This window comes from Lissotriton vulgaris, chromosome 8, assembly GCF_964263255.1.
Source record: "Lissotriton vulgaris chromosome 8, aLisVul1.2, whole genome shotgun sequence".
Taxonomy (NCBI): domain Eukaryota; kingdom Metazoa; phylum Chordata; class Amphibia; order Caudata; family Salamandridae; genus Lissotriton; species Lissotriton vulgaris.
Genome location: NC_141696.1, coordinates 424262752 through 424282178, shown reverse-complemented (window position 1 = coordinate 424282178; position 19427 = coordinate 424262752). Strand labels below are relative to the sequence as shown.

The following is a 19427-nucleotide window of genomic DNA, read 5'->3' as shown; positions in this document are numbered from 1 at the left end:
TTGTTCTCTTCGGCCAGCTTAGGACTGCAGTCTGTGAACACCGCATGCCTTCTGGGACGCTATTCCCAAGCGGTGTGGGATACCGTTGCCTAGGTGTTGCCTCAGTGCCCGGAGGAGGTCCAGGCTGTGCTGTCTCGGGCTGTGGCTGAGGGTAAGGACTCGGCTAGGTTCGCCATCCGTTGTGGCTTGGACACCGTGGACTCCCTCGGTAGGGCTATCTCCAAGACCGTGGTGCTTCGCCGCCACGCCAGGTTGAGGTCCACAGGGTTCTCCCTGGACGTCCAGAGCTTGCTCATGGACATGCCTTTTGACAGCACTTGCCTGTTTGGTGACTAGGCCGACACAGCGCTAGAGCGTTTTAAGGACTCTCGAGCTACGGCCAAGTCCTTGGGGCTTTCCACCACGCGCCCTGTCACATCTACCTTTCATTCCTTTTGTGGCCATGGCAGAGGCGCCCCTGCCCGTTTGTTCAGCCAAAAGCCTGCGCAGAACCAAACTCAGCGAGCCCGTGGGCGTGGAGGCGGCCGGGGTGGCTCCGGGGGCCGGCGTGAGAGTCAGCCCATCTCCGCCTCCGCGACGTCCACCTTGAAACCTTCCTAATCTGAGCTTCAGGTTGCACACGACAGTGGGTGGCAGGATTCAACATCACCTTCCACACTGGCTTTCTGTCACTTCCGACAAGTGGGTGCTGCAACTAATCTGGAGGGGTTACTCCCTCCCCTTCGAGTCTACCCCCCCAGCAATGCCACCTCAGTTCCACAGCATGTCGGGGGATCGCTTCGCACTTCTCCAACAGGAAGTTATGGCCCTCTTGGCCAAGGGGGTCATTAAGCGCGTTCCTAGGCCAGTAGGACGTGGTTATTATTCTCACTACTTTCTGGTCCCCAAGAAGGACAAGGGGGGCTTGCGCCCCATCTTGGACCTAAGGGACATCAGTCGCTTCCTCCGCAAGAAGTTCAAGATATTGACTCTAGCTCAGGTCTTGACTGCCCTCGACCCTGGAGACTGGATGGTAGAGTTGGACTTTCAGGAAGCATATTTTCACATCCCAGTCCTGCCGGCCCACCAACGTTACCTGCGGTTCACTGTAGGCCAGGAGCATTTTCAGTTTGCTGTGCTCCCCTTCCGCCTTACCAGCGCCCCTCGGGTGTTCACGAAAGTGATGGCTGTGGTCGCATCTAACCTGCGCAGGTCGGGGTTGTCAGTCTTCCCCTACCTCAACGACTGGTTGTTGAAGGCGGGCTCGCCCCAGGCAGTCGTCAACCACCTTCAGACTATGGCCGACCTTCTGCACTTGCTGGGGTTCTCCATCAATGTGCCGAAGTCGCACCTGAGTCCCTCTCAGAAAGTCCCCTTCATCGGAGCGGTTCTGGATTTGACGCAGTTTTGGGTTTATTCTCCCGAGTAGCGAGTCCGGGATATTTCGGCTATGATCCTGATCTTTTAGCCTCTATCCTGGGTTTCAGTCAGGATGACCCTCCGGCTCCTGGGCCTGATGGCCTCCTGAATCCTTATTGTTCAACATGCCAGATGGCATATGCGGGCTCTTCAGTGGGACCTGAAGTTCCAGTGGGCACAGCATCAGGGCAACCTGTCCGATCTCATCCAGATCTTGGAGGGCACTACACGACACTTGCGGTGGTGGCTCATGATTCACGATTGGGTCAGTGGCAGATCCCCTCTCCCTTCCCCAACCGGAGCACACAGTGGTGAAGGATGCGTCCCTCCTCGGATGGGGAGGCCACTTGGTAGAGGCGGAGATCAGAGGCCTCTGGTCTCTGGCGGAGTCCCGGCTCCATATCAACCTTTTGGAGCTTCGTGCGATCCGACTTGCACCGAAAGCATTCCTTCCCTCTGTCCAGGGAAGTGTAGTGCAGGTGTTCATGGACAACACCACCGCCATGTGGTACTAAAACAAACAGGACGGGGTGAGGTCCTGGACCCTATGTCAGGAGGCTATGCGCCTCTGGACTTGGCTGGAACATCAAGGCATTACCTTGGTGGTTCAACATCTGTCTGGTTCTCTGAACGCCAGGGCGGACAAACTCAGCCGCCGGTGCATGATGGATCACGAATGGCGTCTGAACTCGGACGTGGTGCATGGTCTTTTTCTGCAGTGGGGAGAGCCTTGGTTAGATCTGTTCGCCACCGAGGAGAACGCGGAATGTCATCAGTTCTGCACGTTGGAATTTCCAATGCTGCACTCGCTCAGCAGCGCTTTTCGTCGCGAGTGGAGTTGCGGTCTGTTGTACGCCTTTCCGCCTATACCACTTCTGCCCAGAGTGCTGTAGAAGATTCAGCGCGACGAGGCCAAAGTCATTCTTGTGGCTCCGAATTGGGCACGAAGATACTGGGATCCAGAGCTACTCAGCATGGCGATCGATCCTCCGATCCGACTGCCTCTTCGGGAGGATCATCTGTCGCAGCAGCAGGGGACGGTCCTCCACCCAAACCTGTCCAGCCTCCACCTCCATGCGTGGAGATTGAGCGGCGACAGTTGACACCTTTTGATTTTCCTCTCGAAGTCTGTGATGTCATTCTTGCAGCCAGGCGTCCCTCCACTAAAACTGTATATGCATGCAGGTGGAACAAGTTTGTGGCATGGTGTACAGTGAAGGCTGTGGATCCCCTTTCTGCCCCTCTTTCCGAGGTTCTTTTGTTCCTTCTTTCTTTGGCCCAGCAGGGCTCTGCTCTGGGCACTATCAAAGGTTATCTTTCGGCCATCTCTGCCTTTCTACGGCTCCCTGATCAGCCTTCTCTCTCTTTAAGTCCACGGTTGTTAACCGTTTCCTGAAAGGCATTACGCACACGTTTCCTCCCGTGCTGTTCGTAATGCCTCAATGGGACTTAAACCTTGTCCTGACATACCTGATGTGCGCTCCCTTTGAGCCTCTTCATAACTATCCTTTGCGTCTTCTCACCTTAAAGACTGCTTTACTGGTTGCTATCACCTCTACCAGAAGAGTGAGTGAGCTCCAAGCTTTTTCTTCTAAACCTCCTTTCCTTTCCTTTCTGTTCATCCAGACAAGGTGGTTCTGAGGACCTTTGCTCACACACTCCAAGGCGGACAGAATAAGGAAAATATATTTTGAGGGTTTGCCTAAGCACAAAGTGCTATGTTGAGTTGCGCCATGGATACCACTGTCGTTATTCGATGCAGACCTCAGATTTTTCCGGTGGCATGCTTGCATTTCTTATGAATATGACTTTTGACTTTTCCGGAGTTTTTGGCGAGAAAGCAGATTCTGCACTCAAACGTTTCAAAGCCCGTCATGCTATGACATACTCATTAGGTTTTCTTGTTTTGGCCTGTCAATTCAATCAGCAATAACAATAAAGCAGATGATACTCCTGAAGCAATGCCTATAGCCAACTGCACTCTTTGAAACTCTTACAGCAGTCAACACAGCCTTTTTGTGCCTTAATAGGATGCGATGTCGGCAGAGCCCATGAACACCACCAGGGCAACTATTTATTGCTTTTCACCTCCCCTGCCTTAGCTGCGACCAGGCCACTTTCATTCCCCCTCCAGTGGCCATGCACAATCACTTGTTAGCAGAATTCGTTTTTTTCTGCCAAATGGCATGCTGTATCTTGAGACCAGTGAGTGCAACAGATTGTTCAGCAGAGGTACGCCCTCCCCTGCTATTCACATCCACTACTACTCATAAACCCAGCTGTTTTGCCTGTGCAGCAAGTTCCATCATTTTTGGTACCCAAAAATTTTAGACCATCTCCTCCTGAACAACTTTCTGCTGAACACTTGTTAAAGATGTTGATTTTGGGGGGGCGTGGCCAAGATGGCGGCGGAGTAGGACGCCTTTTCGTGCCGCTCCGGCGCTGATCCGACAAAGCTTCTAATAGCACGAATCTGAGGGAGCTCACCCACCTCAAAAGCGGTGGGGAAGTCTGTCTGACAGCGCGGTCGGCCCTGGTGTGGTCGCTGGAGCGGTGCAGCCCCGAGATTGCTCCTGAGATCGAGCGCACTCCGCGGCCTGCGAGACCCCGGGCTCTCCTGACATCGGCGCCCGGCACAAGCAGTGGGCGGGGCCCTGAAGCTCGTCTGAAGAGGTCGGAGCTGGTGGAAGGTGGAGGGTCGCTGTGATCCGACGAACAGTAGAACTGGCGGCAGATATAGTATCGACTCCACTGGCCCCCGGGGTGTTGCCGAGACTCCTGCACTCCAAAGGTGTTGGCCTTGAGCGGCGGTGCTCTCCCTGCCCTGGCATGGAGTAGGGGAACGGTGTTGGCCCAACGGATCCCGGCGCAGCTTGCATCGCACGGAGGCCCGGAGGGTGCTTGGGGGCAGGCGTCAGCACCTGGACTTTGTCCTGCCTGAACTCCGGTGGGGCCCACGGATCGTACTGCTGTACGCGTGGGGATGGGTGCAGCTGGAGACTACAGAGCGAGAACTGGTGTGCGTTTGACCTGAACGGCGCGGCCCGCCATTATACCTGGCCACGTGGCGCTGGGCCGGAGCACTGTGAGCCGCCATGTCTGCTGTGGAGTAGGGGTGCAGAGCTAGCCAACGGATTCCGGCGCAGCTTGTATTGCACGGAGGCCTGGAGGGTGCTTGGGGACAGACGTCTGCACCCGGTGGGGCCCACGGATCGTACTGCTGTGCACGTGGGGCTGGGCGCAGCTGGAGACTACGGAGCGTGAACTGGAGTGCGTTTGGACTGAACGACTCGACCCGCCATTATACTTGACCACGTGGCGCTGGGCCGGAGCGCGGTGAGCCGCCATGTCTACTGTGCAACGCAAACGGGGCCAGGGGAAGGATAATGCCCCGAAATCTTCCCAGCAGCCGGCTTCCCCTGGAGCCAGTGGGTCGGCGAAGCAGTCGGATGATGAGGCTCCGGCGACGAAAGCCTTCATGACCGAACTCTTTGCCTCCATTAAGGAGGACATCTCCGAACTTAGAGCGCAGCTGGCCTCCGACTTGCGGGAGGTGCGGAGAGACGTGGATGGCCTAGGCGAGAGGGTGGCAACCTTGGAAGATCGAGATCTGAGTGTGGCCACCGACGTCCACCTGCTACAGCAGGACATCATTCGCCTCACTGAGCAAAACCTAGATCTGCAGTTGCACACGGAGGACCTGGAAAACCGCTCCCGTAGAAACAACATCCGAATACGGGCGGTGCCATGGGACGGTGAGGCTGGGGACCTGCGGGGATATGTTCAGGACCTGTTCCTTCACATATTGGATGAAGAAGACACGAAGGAGATCCAGATGGACAGAGTGCACAGGGTTGGTTTGCCCCGGCGCGGGGGCCCCCCCCCCCCGACATCCTAGTGTGCGTCCATGATTTCCAGCTTAAGGAACGGATCCTACGCAAGGCCAGAACTCTCACAGCGCTGCAGTTCCGGGATCATCGACCTCAGCTATACCAGGACTTGGCGGCCTCTACTTTGCAAAAGCGACGGGAGTTTCGCCCGGTGACTGCATTCCTGAGGGAGAGAGGCATCGCCTACTCTTGGGGGCACCCTTTTAGGATCATTTTCAGGTGGCAGAATCGACTTGCTCAAATCCGCACGCTTCAAGCCGCAAAAGAGCTTCTAGGCCTGGAGGATGTGCCGCCTTCGCAGGCCGCGACTGCTTCTCCGTCCCGGAGGCGCCGCCGTTCATCTTCCTGGCAAAGGGTTGGCGATTCGCCTACCCGACAGCGGCCGGATCTCTCTGCCAGCCTGCAGGAACGGGGTGAAGCAGTTGCATCAGTGGCGTCGGTCACGTTGGCCGACACGCAGCACAGCTCTGGAGCGGCGTGACCTCATGGAGTTGGTGGATCGGCGCCGGAGGGGCCCGGGCCTTCTGGTTGGGGGGTATGAAAGTACTCTTGGAGGAGACACCCTCGACTATGGCCTTGGGGATAGTGTGTTAGTCCCCCCGGCCTGCTTCTTGTACGGGAGGCTTCCTACGGACTTCGGCCTTCTAGACATGATGAGTATTGTTTCTGCACTTTTGTTCTTGTTTTTGCCCCGTTTTTTGATTGCATATCATTTGGGGCGGGGTTGGGAGTTGTGGTGTTCGGGATGTTGGGGGGGGACCCGTGACGGTGGGCCAAAGGGGATGTTTGTTGTGTGTCTGCTGCTGAGTGTGTACTTCACTGTTGGAGATGTCATGCTGCGGCTGTTCTGGAGGCTACTGGTCGTCTGTTGCTTGTGGGCTGGGCTGGATGCGGGGATGGGGGCGCTTGGCATGCTGAGAGCAGTTTCTGGGTTTTATATTCGCTATGCCGCTTAGCATAGGAACGTGGAATGTTAAGGGCATGAATTTGCCACAGAAGCGGCAGAGGGTTCTGAAGTATGTAATGGACCACCACCTTGATGTAGTTGGATTACAAGAAACACACTTGGCACGGAAGGATGAGTTGAGGCTCCGCCATAGGGCGTACCCCATTATTTACAGGTCCTCTGCTGTCACGAAACACAGGGGGGTGGCACTCCTCTTCAGGGCGGCGTTGCACTTTCAACCAGTGGAGGTTCGCCACGACAGGGAAGGCCGTTGGCTGATGGTTAAAGGGCACACACAGGGTCGATTGTGCACGTTTGTAGTGGTGTATTTGCCCAATGCGGGCCAGAACAAATATCTGCAGGACCTGTTGGTAAAGGTGGGGGACTTTGCGGAGGGGCTCTTGTTCCTGCTGGGGGATTTCAATTTGGTGTGGGACAGGGATTTGGACAGCTCGGGGGGGCGCAGAGCGGATACAGGGGTCTTTTCTGATTCCACACAGCAAGGGGTGGGGGAGTTGGGTCTAGTAGATGGATGGCGACTTTTTCACCCTACCACGAAAGACTACACATTCTTTTCACACGAGCATCACTCCTATTCTCGCCTGGATCACATCTTCCTTAGTCAGTCCCTCAGGGGGAACATTCTGGATGCCGCCATTCTTCCGATCTCGGTGTCGGACCACAGTCTCTTGGTGCTTACTCTTCGCTGGTCGCCGCCTGACACCGCAAATCGAAAATGGTATTTTCCGGCGTCGGTGGTTAGGGACGAGGTGTCCAACCAAGCCTTGCGTCTGGCCATCCGTGAATTTTTCGATCTCAACCCCCCGTCGGATACTTCTTTGACGAATACGTGGGATGCCTTTAAGGCGACGATAAGAGGGACGTGCCTGGGCCTCAATTCGCAGCTAAACACCCTGCGTAGGAAGGAACGTGAAGCACTGGAAGCTGAGGTGCTCGAGCTCGAGAGGGCTCACAAACTTAACCCTTCGAGAGTGACCCTCCGCCCGTTGACGGCGGTTAGGGGTAAGCTGAAGGCACACTATGCCAACAGAGCCGAGCTTACTCTTCTTCGACTAGGGCGGCACTCATACTCTAGTGGCAATAAGATTGGCAGACACTTAGCCCGACAGTTACGGGACAAAAGGGAACGAGAATACATAGGGGGGATCAGGGATTCCGCGGGAGTGCTCCACCATCGCGACGGGGTGAAGGCGGACATCTTTGGCCGCTTCTACGCCGATTTGTACACGGGCGACGCGCTGGATGCTGCGTCACAGCGGGCGTACCTGCAGCGCTTGCCGCTCCCGCAGGTCTCTAGTGCGTGGAACGACCTGTTGGAAGCGCCGATCTCAAGGGAGGAAGTTCTCTCCGCCATCAAAAATCTAAAATTACATAAAGCCCCCGGCCCAGACGGGTACACTGCGGTCTTTTACAAGACCTATGCGACTGAGGTGTGCGACTTTTTGGTTGCCCTCTTTAATGACATGGCTACATCCGGTGCGAACGCAGGGACCCTGGCGGAGGCAGTGATTACGGTCCTGCCGAAACCGGGGAAGGACCCGGAGCAGTGTGCTTCGTTCCGTCCCATAGCCTTACTTAATATTGATGCGAAGCTGTATTCGGCGATTCTGGCAACCGTCTCCAGGACCTGCTTCCGGCGATTGTACACCCGGACCAGTCCGGTTTTATCAAAGGCCGCCAGACGCACGACAATACCCGTAGGGTGGTTCACCTTATTGAGAAGGCAGACAGGTTCCGCATTCCAGCTGTGCTGGTGGGCCTTGATGCGGAGAAGGCCTTCGACCGTGTGGACTGGGGCTTTCTATTCCACACATTGCAGGCATTTGGGTTCTCCGATAGGTTCATCACCATGGTGAAGGCGAACTTCTGTAGCCCGCGCTCGAGAGTGGCGGTGAACGGCCACCTGTCGGCCTTTTTTCAACACTCGCGAGGCACCAGACAAGGGTGCCCCCTCTCCCCCTTGCTATTCGCGCTCAGCATTGAGCCCTTGGCAATGACAGTGAGGGAACATGAAGGGGTGAAGGGTATACCGTTCACAGGGGAGCAACACAAAATCTCTCTCTTTGCGGACGACGTCCTGCTTTCGGTGGCTGATCCCGCTAGCTCTCTTCCCTGCGTTCGGGATATTCTGCTAGACTTTGAAAGGGTGGCTGGCTTTAAGGTTAATTATGGCAAGTCTTATGTTCTGAACTTAACCTTATCACAGGCTGAAGTCGCTCAGGCGAGGGCATCAACACCACTAGCTTGGGCTTCGGGCTCGATTCTTTACCTAGGAGTCCATCTGACCCCCACGGTGGGTGGGTTGTTCGCGGCCAACTTTCCACCCCTGCTGGCTAGGACGCGGGCCGAGTTGGAGAAGTGGAAGCCCAAATTCCTGTCCTGGCTCGGTAGGGTGCATGCCATTAAGATGGTCCTTCTCCCCAAATACTTGTATCTATTTCAGGCCCTACCGATTCCACTGGGTACTTCCTTCTTTGGCCAGCTCAAAACGTTGATCCTGAACTTTGTCTGGCAGGGTGGTCGGGCACGTCTCTCGTTTGCACTCCTATGACGGCTACGGTCTGATGGGGGGGTCGGCCTCCCGGATCTACACCTCTATTATAAGGCTGCCCAACTCAGAGTCATGGTGGAATGGTCGCAACAACTCTCCGAGAAACACTGGCTACATATGGACCGCAGCGTGGCTGGTCGGTCCATTTGGGATCTAGCCTGGAAGCCGAAGCGAGACCGCCCGGTGAATGCGTACATCAGTACGCCCACGGGGACTACACTGAAAGTGTGGGACACTTTGGTAGGTGATGAGCGGTGGACGACCTTTCCATCTCCGTTCACCCCATTGCATTTCAATCCGGCGTTCCCGCCGGCTCTCACCGAGGGCCCCTTTGATGCTTGGAGGGAGGGAGGATGCCGTGCGCTGCTCCATCTGTTTCACGGCTCTGACCCCTTGACCTTCGAGAATTGCATGCGGGACTATCAGTTGCCGCAAACTGACAAATACAGGCATTTACAACTGCTTCATTGGGCCACGTCGCCGGGAGTGCGGGAGGCAGCCACGAGGCCTCCCTCCAAATTTGAGGCCTTCCTGCTGAAAACATCCACTATGAAGGGAGCCATCTCCTTCCTATACCAACTGCTGCTTCAATCCGCCCTTTCTCCTAGACCGCGTTACATGGAGCAATGGGAGGAGATGGTGGGGAGGGACATCACCGATGGTGAATGGTCGGCACTATGGAGGGACCTGACTCAATTTAATCATTCGATCCTCCTGAGGGAGGCGCACTTAAAAACTCTCACACAGTGGTATATGGTCCCGGCCCGGCTTCATCGTATCTACCCGGCTGTCTCGGATAAGTGTTGGAGGGGCTGTGGCCTTCTGGGGGATTTCCGCCACATTTGGTGGGACTGCCAAATCATCAAACCCTTCTGGGATGAGATTCTCTCACATATTAAAGATATTTTGCGGTATCCTATTGACAACTCTTTGGCATTCATACTCCTGGGCCTGAGGGACCCCGGCCTTGAGCACCAGACACGCGCGGACAAGAAGATTCTATGGCTTTGTTTAGGCGCTGCCAAGCTCACGCTGGCTGCAGCTTGGAAGCGGAAGGAGGCACCGGCGATTTCACTCTGGCACGCGAGACTGTGGAGGCTCCTGAGTCTTGAGAGAATGGCGGACATCTTCCTCGGCAATTACAAAAACTTTAAACACATATGGGGTCCCTTGGTGTCCTTTCTTTCTACTGGTTTACCCTCGGCAGTATGCCCAGCATCATTGAGGACCTTACACCTTTTTCAGCTTTAAGTATGCGTGACGGATGAATGAGGAATGAGTGTGGCACCGTCACGGTGGGGGGAGAGGGTGGGACGGGGGAAGTTATGTTTGTGTTCCCTTTGGTCTGCAGTCGGGCGCCTATGCTTCATGGACGAGGCCCTTTTTTGTGACTCTTGGCCTATTCCCAGCTTGATTAGCAGAGACTTCCAGCTATGGAGCTACGTATAAGACTGCCTCTACCCTGCGAATGTTTGAGCCTAGAGTTTGCTTCTTTTTCTCGCACTATATTACTGCCTCGTCCTGATCTACTGTTTTTCCCACTGTGTGGGACCATCTATGCGCCCGCTGTGGTACATTATGTTTACTGTTCTTTTGTACTATGCAAAATAAAAATTTTACAAAAAAAAAAAGATGTTGATTTTGGTCTAGTTATTTCCACACTTGACCCGGGAACTGGATGGTGTACTTGGACTTGCACAATGCGTGCTCTCATGTGACAGTTCTGCAGACACACAGACTCTTCCTGTGGTTCTTGATGGGGTCGGAGCACTTCAGGCTAACGTCTGCCACTGTTTGATTTCAAAACTGATGGTCATGGCCCTTCTTTGCAGGACAGGGATACATGTACTCCCCCTACCCTGAAGGCTGCCTGCTGAACACGTACTTGCAGCAGTCATTGTGGACCACCTGCAGACAGCAATCACTCTTCTGTCATTCCTGGGTATTTCTTTCAGTGAACCAAAATCCACTTCATAGAGCAGTCATGGACACTATGGTGTTGAAGCCCTTTCCACTGCTATTCAGATTCCCGGACATTCAATTTACAATTCTTATGTTTTGGCCTCACTCATTGGCTCTGACGAAGACTGTTCTGAGGCTTCTGGTTTCTTGGCTTTGTGTGTTCTGCTGTTCCCACTTGTCAATTGGCACGTGCATTTGAACCTGTGCCTGCTGTGGGCATTTTGAACACAGCAACGTGCAACCTTCAGTCATGGTTGTTGTACACCAACCTCACTTGTGGCCGGTGGCTGTTTTAACTTCCCTTTCCAGAGCTCACAGTTGTGATTTATGTATCGTCTCTGGGTTGGCAATCAACTAGTAGAGATGAAGATCAGAGCCCTTTTTGTCCCAGTAGAGCAGAAGCTCCACATTAACTTTCTGAAGCATTAGCGACTGCATATCTGGAAATGGATAGACCTTTAAGATGTCTATGCCTAAAGGCCAATCATTTGACAGCCTCCCTGAACGTCGGACATCAGCTGGTGGACTACGAATGGCATCGTCTTCCAATGATGGGCAAAACATTTTTGCCTGGTGGTGTGTGCTTTGATTGGATTTTTTTTTAACCACTGCAGAGAACGTGCAGTGCAGTGTCATGAGGTACCTAGGCCCCAGGTACCTCAACAACTGCCTGACCTTCTACACTCCCACCCGCCAACTTCGATCGACCAGCCACTCTCTCGCCGCCGTTTGACGCATCTGAAGAGCCACCATGGGAGGAAGATCCTTCTCCTACCTGGCAGCCAAGACTTGGAACTCCCTCCCCATCCACCTCCGACTTACCCAAGTCCACCTCTCCTTCAGGAAGCAACTCAAGACCTGGCTGTTCGAGCAGTAGCGGACCCCCCCCCCCCCCCCCCCCCCCCCCCTCCTCCCCAGAGCGCCTTGAGACCCTCCGGGTGAGTAGCACGCTATACAAATTTCTTGATTGAGTGATGCTTAATGTGCACTTCAGCTTTCGCCAAGAGGTTCCCGGTAGACTCATTCCACCCACAGTGTGTAACTCAGGTCTCCTTTGGTACCCAGAGAAACTAAAAGGCTGGAAGTTTTAGGTAAGAAGGTCCTTTCTGCTTGTAGTACAGTCTTGAAATCTCTGTGCTACCTGCGTCTTAGCAAGGTATATACTCATGCCCTTTGGGACATGGACAAATTATTAATTTACCAGACATCCTTCAGCATCCTTTTTCAGGAATGGCCAGGACGCTTCTAGAAGAATTATTCGGGTGGTCCTATATATTGCATATTCTATTGCAAGCAACATGGGCGCCTCAGACTATGCACTGCCGTGCCAAGTCATGATCGTCCATGGACGTCCAGGGAACATTAATAGATTTGATTTTTAGTGGGTTGGTTGGTTCTCTCATGTTTCAGCTTCCACCAGTGTTGTCCCTTCCAGTCCCATAAGTAACAGCCCGAGAATCCCGTTTTAAATGACATAAAGGCAGAGGTAAGGGAAAAGGATGTGGTGTCCAGCAGCCGTCCGTTTCTTCATCCTCCCCCCCCCTTCCCCCCCCCCCCATCACCACCAAGGAAGCCGCTTTAATGTGCTTTTGTCAGAGCATCAAGGACTTTGTCTTTCTTTCTAAAGGTCTGGACGGCCATAACTTTGAACCAATTGGTTCTCCAGTTGTAGAAAGTCAATATGCCCCACCCTTTCAACACGTTCCTTATCATACTCCTCCTTAGACATCCATCCCTGCGGAAGACCATTTCCTTATCCTGCAACAAGAGGTGGCAGTTTTTCCTACAGGAAGGAGTGGTGGAGTTGGTTTAGGAGCAGGAAATTGGTTAGGAGTTCTGCTCCCGATACTTTCTGGTGCCCAAGAAGGTCTGTTCTCGTGTGTTTTGATGTGGCATTGGCACCTGAGGTCTTCACAAATGTGATGGCAACAATAACTGCAAGTCTCAGGAGGCTGGAAATCCCAGTGTTTGGGACCTAGACAACTGGCTGCTCAAAAATGAGATGATTGTATCACTTGATTTTAACAGTATCCTTGCTGTTCGAACTGAGCTTCTTTTTCAACCTGCTAAAATCAGTCTCACCTGGACCCCTCACCGCACCTCTTGTTCATTAGGACACGTCTGGACACAAACTCACGTCTAATCTTCCCTCCTCCCCAGAAAATCTGAGACATTCATGTTATGATTCTGGTGTTTCTGGAGAGTGATGAAATCCCAGTCCTGATGTTCTTAAGCCTGCATAGGTTTTCTAGCTTCCTGTATCTTCCTAGACATGCATGCACATTAGGTCTATGCAATGGTGTCTTTGCAAGCAGTCGTCTCAACACGGGGGAGACCTTTCAGACACCATGGGGGTCTCCTGGAATGCTGAGTCAGATCTTGTCTGGTGGTTAGTAAAGGGGATACCCTTCTGTCACCCACCCATGGTAATCAAAGTAGCTAAGGATGCAATCTGGAGAAATCATTGGAGGCCTGTGGTCTCCAGAGGAGCAGGTACTTCATGTTAGCCTGCTAGAACTAAGAGCACTCTGGATGACACTCAAAACCTTTGTCGTTTCCATTCATGTCCAATCAGTCCAGATCTTGACAAAAAAACATTGCGATGTGGTACATCAACAAGCAGGGACGAGTAGAGTCTCAACTGTGCTTTCATGGAGCGCTCAGGTTATGGGTGGGAGAGGCTAACCCCCAATCATGCAGCTGGGTCTCTGAATTTCATGGCCGACAGTCTGAGCTGGTGTCATCTTGTAGACTGAGTGCTGTGTTCACTAGTAGGTGAGCAGGACATCTTCCCTATTGGGAACACCTCAGGCAAAACTTTTCCCCATGCTGGACAATGCTCAGTGTCTTCCGTTCCGTGTCCGCCAATATCCTTTTAGGGGAGAATCAGGAGACTCATTTTAGTGGATATGCATTTTTCCGCTTAGCTGCATCTTTCTCTGCACACCCTTGATTCCTCAAGATTTGTTGTATTCAGGCCTTATGCACCTATACTTATGCCCCCTGCTCTATCTATCTCTCAAGGGGGACCTCCTCTCCCAGCACTGTAGGGGGTCCTGCACCCCAGCCACCAGACTCTCCACCCTCACGTCTGGAAATTGAGTAGGAGCACTTGAACAACTTTCTGCTAACTCCGGTAGTGGTAAATATTCTTTCTGCATGCCTCTTCTCCTCAAACAGTCCACTCTTGAAGGTGGAACGGGTTTGGCACTTAGTATGCAGAAACTGTGTGGATCCCTTACAGGACTGCCTTTCAGAGATCCTTCACAATGCACTCTTGCTGACTCAGTAGGGTTGTATGGTGGGCACTATTAAGGGGTACCTGACATCCTCATTGGTGTTCCTCATCCTTCCAGATCAGCCCTCCCATTAAACCCTCCACTGTGATGCGATTCCTAAAAAGCTGCCATTTTGTATCCACCGACCTCTTAAGTCGATCCCTAAGGGGATTTGAATCTAGTGTTAACATTTTGATAGGGCTCAACGTTTAATCACTTTCGGATCTATTCAAGAGAAGAGGAATCTCCAAGTAGATAGTTTCAAACAGAAAGATCATTACTAAAGGTAAGTAACTCTTTCTATAGCCCTTTTTGTGTAGAATGTGTCTGCTGTGTGCATGTTTTATCATCTTATAAATACAAGTGTTGTTATTCGTGTTGCTTTACTTCATGATAAAATGCTGTTGAATTTATATTTTTTATTCTGAAATTAAAGACATGTGCTCGCACAAGCATAATAAAGCGTGCAACGAAAATACTGGCCCTTTGTACAGAAGTACTGACCATGAACTAGTTTGCCTTGTGTAAGACTTAAGTCCACCACTTACGATGCAAGTTTCATCTACTGACTCCTTTTCTTATTAGTCTTGTTTGACTATACAGCTTGCCTCTGCTAATCAGTCTGTTCCGGAAAGGTGGTCCTACCCAAGGCTGCTATATTGTTATAGCCTACGATTTTGCCTCATTATGGGATTTTCCTTCAAAGACAGCTGGGAGAACAGACAGTTTCCTGTCAATTGCCAAGCATCTCTTGACAAAACGCCATACCTATTGGCTTTGAAGAAACTTGTCCATTAGATACTGGAGCATTTATCGATTTCCTTTTTCAGATCTTAACTTTTCTACAGGGACTATAAAGGTGATTATAAATCTGACTTCCTGGAGAAAGGAAAATGTATATAAAGAAACAGACACTGGAACATTTTAAGAAGCTTTTTGGAGAAATTACTGGAATATGCATTACGGTTATTGATGGCCCTATAAGAGATCTACTGAAGTATTGACCTTAAAACCTGATCTAGGATAAACTTTACGTGGGTGTGTATAAGTGAAAACATGGGAAATGAAGTGTTTTTACTCTTTTTACTCTATTTATAATTGACACCATTGTTTTGCACAACCACCTTGATTACAAATAATGTACTTATTGAAATTACCAATGTACTTTACATTTAAATGAAAGGTGAAAATGGCGGAAAAACTAAGCCATCAAGTAGGAACAGTGGGCTAGCAGTCTAGAAATACGCACAAGGGTAGAAACAAACAAGGGATCGTAATGAGCACCTAGCACTTTAAATGGCAATCTAGATAGCCGGGCTCTATGGTCCAGTTCAAGGCATATCGCAGGAACGTGTAGACCGTCCCTATCTCTGCACAATTGGTGAAATGAAATAAATATTGAAAAAGAATAACTGTACATACATGTTAGCAATCTTTTGAGAATAACAATTGTTCTTATACATAGTTGGCTCTCTTCTGAGAATACTTTTTTAATCTTTCAGGACTTCCTTTGTCAAATAGAGAGGTACTGCAAGCAGTGCCACCTGACAACACCAATCACGTTTCCTCCTGAACATCCAGTGGAAGAAGTAGGGCGCTTGTTACTATGTTGCCTGCTAAAGCATGAAGATTTAGGTATTTGATTTCGGAATGTAATTTTAATTTCCTGCCCTTAAATTTGCACACGTCTTAATTAGCTGTATCATTTTCCATCACAGGTCACGTAGCCTTGTCTTTAGTTCATCAAGGTTGCCTTGGAGTCGACCAAACAAAGCACCGTACCTTACCCAAATCGGTGGTAGATGTATGCCGTGTTGTCTACCAAGCAAAATGCTCTCTGATCAAGGTACATATTTTGTTTGAGTAGTTTATGCTATTGTCTTGTTAATTTATGAATACTTTCATTTTAGGATTTCATATCAGTGTAAGAGAATTGTTTTCAATTATTGTTTCAGACCCATCAAGAGCAAGGTCGCTCCTACAAAGAAGTATGTGCTCCAGTCATTGAGCGATTGAGATTTTTGTTCAATGAATTGCGGCCAGCAGTGTGCAACGATTTGTCTATAATGTCCAAGTTGAAGCTTTTAAGCTCGTTGCCCCGATGGCGAAGAGTAGTTCAAAAGATCATCCGAGAGAGGAGGAAAAAGAGAGGTTAGTGCACAATGTTAATGTTCATTTGTTTTAGTTCTGTTTTTCCTCTCGACATTTCACACACTTTCTCCTTCATCCCAGTTCCATTAAAACAGGATGTTGTACTACTTCTCTCTCCTGTCCATTTCTGTGCATCCGATTGAATATGATTCAATGTAGAATGGGGTGTTTTCTGTTTGCCTTAACCTGCCTGCTAACCTTTAGGACCATAGTTTGGTCTAACTATGCATCCTACAGATTTGAGTAAGAGTTGCTGTGGTGCCAAATCAATGTCATTCCCAAGAATATAGATGTTGTCATTTTGTGGGTAAAATCCGAAGAACTTATTTTGAACAATTTGTTGCTGCTATATTTTGTAGTTTTGTGGCTGCTCTGCCAGTCTATTACCAACCATGCATAGTAGATAGTTTATTCATTTATAGGAAAAGCATAGCAATGAGGATCTAAAGACTATGTGTGATGGCATGCCAAATAAATCATATGGTGAAAAGTAAATTATTTGTTGAAAAAAATAACTGCAATTATTTACCAACTCATGTTACTCAGTACCAGGTTTTGCATGCAGCAACATAGAAGGGCAGACCTGCAGTTCAAAAGAATATGTAAGGCCACATCTTGTACTTGCTCCTGTGAGCAGTGTCCAGAAGAATATTGTTTTGTGGTGTACCTGCCCATTTAATCAGTCTCTGGCTCTATAAACTCTCCTTTCTCCGTTTATTTGGAAGAATAATGTCTGTGTTTTATTAACCATTACCAGTGGTTCATTAGTTTGCCATCACACCCTTAGGACAGTTCTTGAAACATGTGCATACTCTATATTGAAAGCTATTTGAGAATAGATAATCACTTAAAGTGTCTGGCATTTCGAGCCTTGAAGCTGCCACTGAGTTCTGGGACACCTTCCTGCAGACTAAGGTATTGATCAGCCCCTTTTTCTTACAAACATATGTTTGGGCTATGGATTGCTCTTGGTTAGGCTGCACTCACACTTGCTGACAAACATATGCAGTAAGGTGCTGTAGCATGTTTTGCTGCAAAATGTGCTCCCCTAAAGCAGTGGCGAGCCTTAGACAACTAATGACTTCTCTCCGCAGGATATGTTCGCCAATTTTGGAAAAGAGCCCTGTGCCCTAGGAGCTTGTATGTTTTGCAAAAGGCAGTGCTGCAAACATTAGAAGTGAGTAGAGGGTCAGGATTTCAATGAAAGTGTGCAAATGTGATGGGCAGCAAAAGAAAATTCAAATAAGCCAATGACTCTTACGGGCAGTTACAATAATGCCTGTAGGTGTTGCAGTACACAGGGAGATATAGTGGTCTGTCTATTCTTGTTGTTGATACTTTCTCTGTGTCATTCTTCAGTGCCTTCAAAAACTAGCACCGTACTGAAACAGCAAAGTAGCCTAGTGGGTGATAATTTCTTTTACTAGGCACCAAGAACTAAGCATTTATACCACCACCCTAATGAATATCTTAACTTTCAGATCTTCCACTAGTCTTGAAATTGAGAATGCCAATTTCCACTTCAAAAATGCATTAACATATTATTAAGCTACAGTACTGAGTCCTTGACATTTTACAGTACATAACCTACAATGATGTTATGGTACAGACTGGATATCCCTGTAAGCAATGCAAAGTGTGTGATGCAGGATGGCTGGCTTGAAACCATATAAGACTCCATAATCTGGACTTTTTTCAAGCATTGTGTTATTTTAATTACATTTGATATTACTGTGAGTGGGTGGAGATGCCCAGCCTAATTTTAGTATAGGGACGGACTGGTTCCTTAATGCCTCTTTTATGAATTATTAAAGCAGTTGATGTATATTGACAACTTCTCTTTTTTTAAGTGCCCAAAAAATCGGAATCTACAGATGTGGATGAATCTAAAATTGGCAATGAAGAAGGCGACTTGGAAGAAGCATGTGTTGTGCCCCTAAGTCCTTTGGCCTTGGACAAGTGCCCTTTGCCCATCAGATCACCAAAGGTAATTTGTGTAGGTTGAAAAGTGTCCTCAACTGATTTCAGTGCAACTTATATGATTTCCTCCTTAGGTTTGTCATTTTAAACCGCATTGAAGTTAACTTTAAGAAAACTCTAATCATCCTTCACTTTAAATGTGACTGAATAGTAAAGTCGCTTACTTTTTAGCATTCTGAGATTCACTGAGTTGAAAATTAGGTTTACACACTTCCAGAAATATTTAAATGGATGGAGTTTTTTGTTAAGTGTCTTGAGACATGGTTTCTTTTAACAGTTTTTCAGTCCTTTAATTCACCTCATGTTTTGAGTGGGTCCAGAATCTTTGTCTAGACCTTGACATAGAGTGCCTTCTTTAGTCAAAGTTGTAGCTCCTGTCTGCTTCGGAGCCCCAGACATCAAAGATAGTGGCTGCCCAAGTTCTGCCTTATTGCCTTACTGCCCATGTTACACCATCTCTAAACCATAGACCAAAACTCCCTGCCCAATTTAGAAGTGGTTGTTGACACCGGTTGGGTCATGTTAGGGGAGGGGATGGTAAGTGATTGAGGGCACTGGTGAAGGCACTTATAAAGTTCAAAACATATGCTCTAAGACTTCTTTATGATGTTAAGAAAGATCAAAGAAGCATATTCTTCTGACCCAGCCACTATATTAGTAAGACAGATCATTTTTCAACTTGTCCCAAAGGTAGACAGGTTGTTTATCTGGCACTGCATTCATAAGGGCATTCCACAGCAATGGCAATAGGACAGAGAAGGCTCTACCTCCTGATCTTGCCTTCTTCACCTTTGGAAGTGATAATTTCTCCTGACTTTATGCCCTATTCCAATATTTCTTTGGCAATATCCCTCTATGGTCTATGTAAAAAGGGATGGTTTTTCCAGTGTGCAGCTTTAGATCTGTAGCAGAGTTCCTTGAATTTAATCCATCTCTCAAATAGCGGCCAGTGCAAACTTCGTTGTGCTTTAGGGATGTGATTAAATTTGTGCAGGGTGAAAATCATCCTAACTGCTGAATTTTGCACAAACTAGAATTTTTGAATAGATGTTTCAGGCAGTCCAATATAGCACACATTTGGTTTATTCCAGTCATGAGTGTAGTTCTCCATTAGTCACCACTGCTCTTAAATTGATCAGAATGCAGGAGAAGATATTTTCAGTAACTTTTTTTCTGTTTTTCTAATTTAGACTGCTTAAAAATTCATTATGAAGGCTATATTGGTGCTAATATATCAAAACAGAGTTGGA

The 19427-nt window shown here is 49.4% G+C and overlaps 1 protein-coding gene across 5 annotated transcripts in view; it reads left to right on the top strand.

Annotated features, from left to right (window-relative positions):
- The window catches only part of HERC2 (HECT and RLD domain containing E3 ubiquitin protein ligase 2), a 1676463-nt gene that overhangs the window by 387559 nt on the left and 1269477 nt on the right, over positions 1 to 19427 (top strand). For all 5 annotated transcript variants that reach the window (XM_086934186.1, XM_086934185.1, XM_086934187.1 and 2 more), the window contains exons 28-31: positions 15549 to 15681; positions 15765 to 15892; positions 16002 to 16197; positions 18048 to 18184. In XM_086934186.1, coding sequence (XP_086790312.1) covers positions 15549 to 15681; positions 15765 to 15892; positions 16002 to 16197; positions 18048 to 18184 — 594 coding nt within the window. The remainder of the gene's footprint in view (positions 1 to 15548; positions 15682 to 15764; positions 15893 to 16001; positions 16198 to 18047; positions 18185 to 19427) is intronic.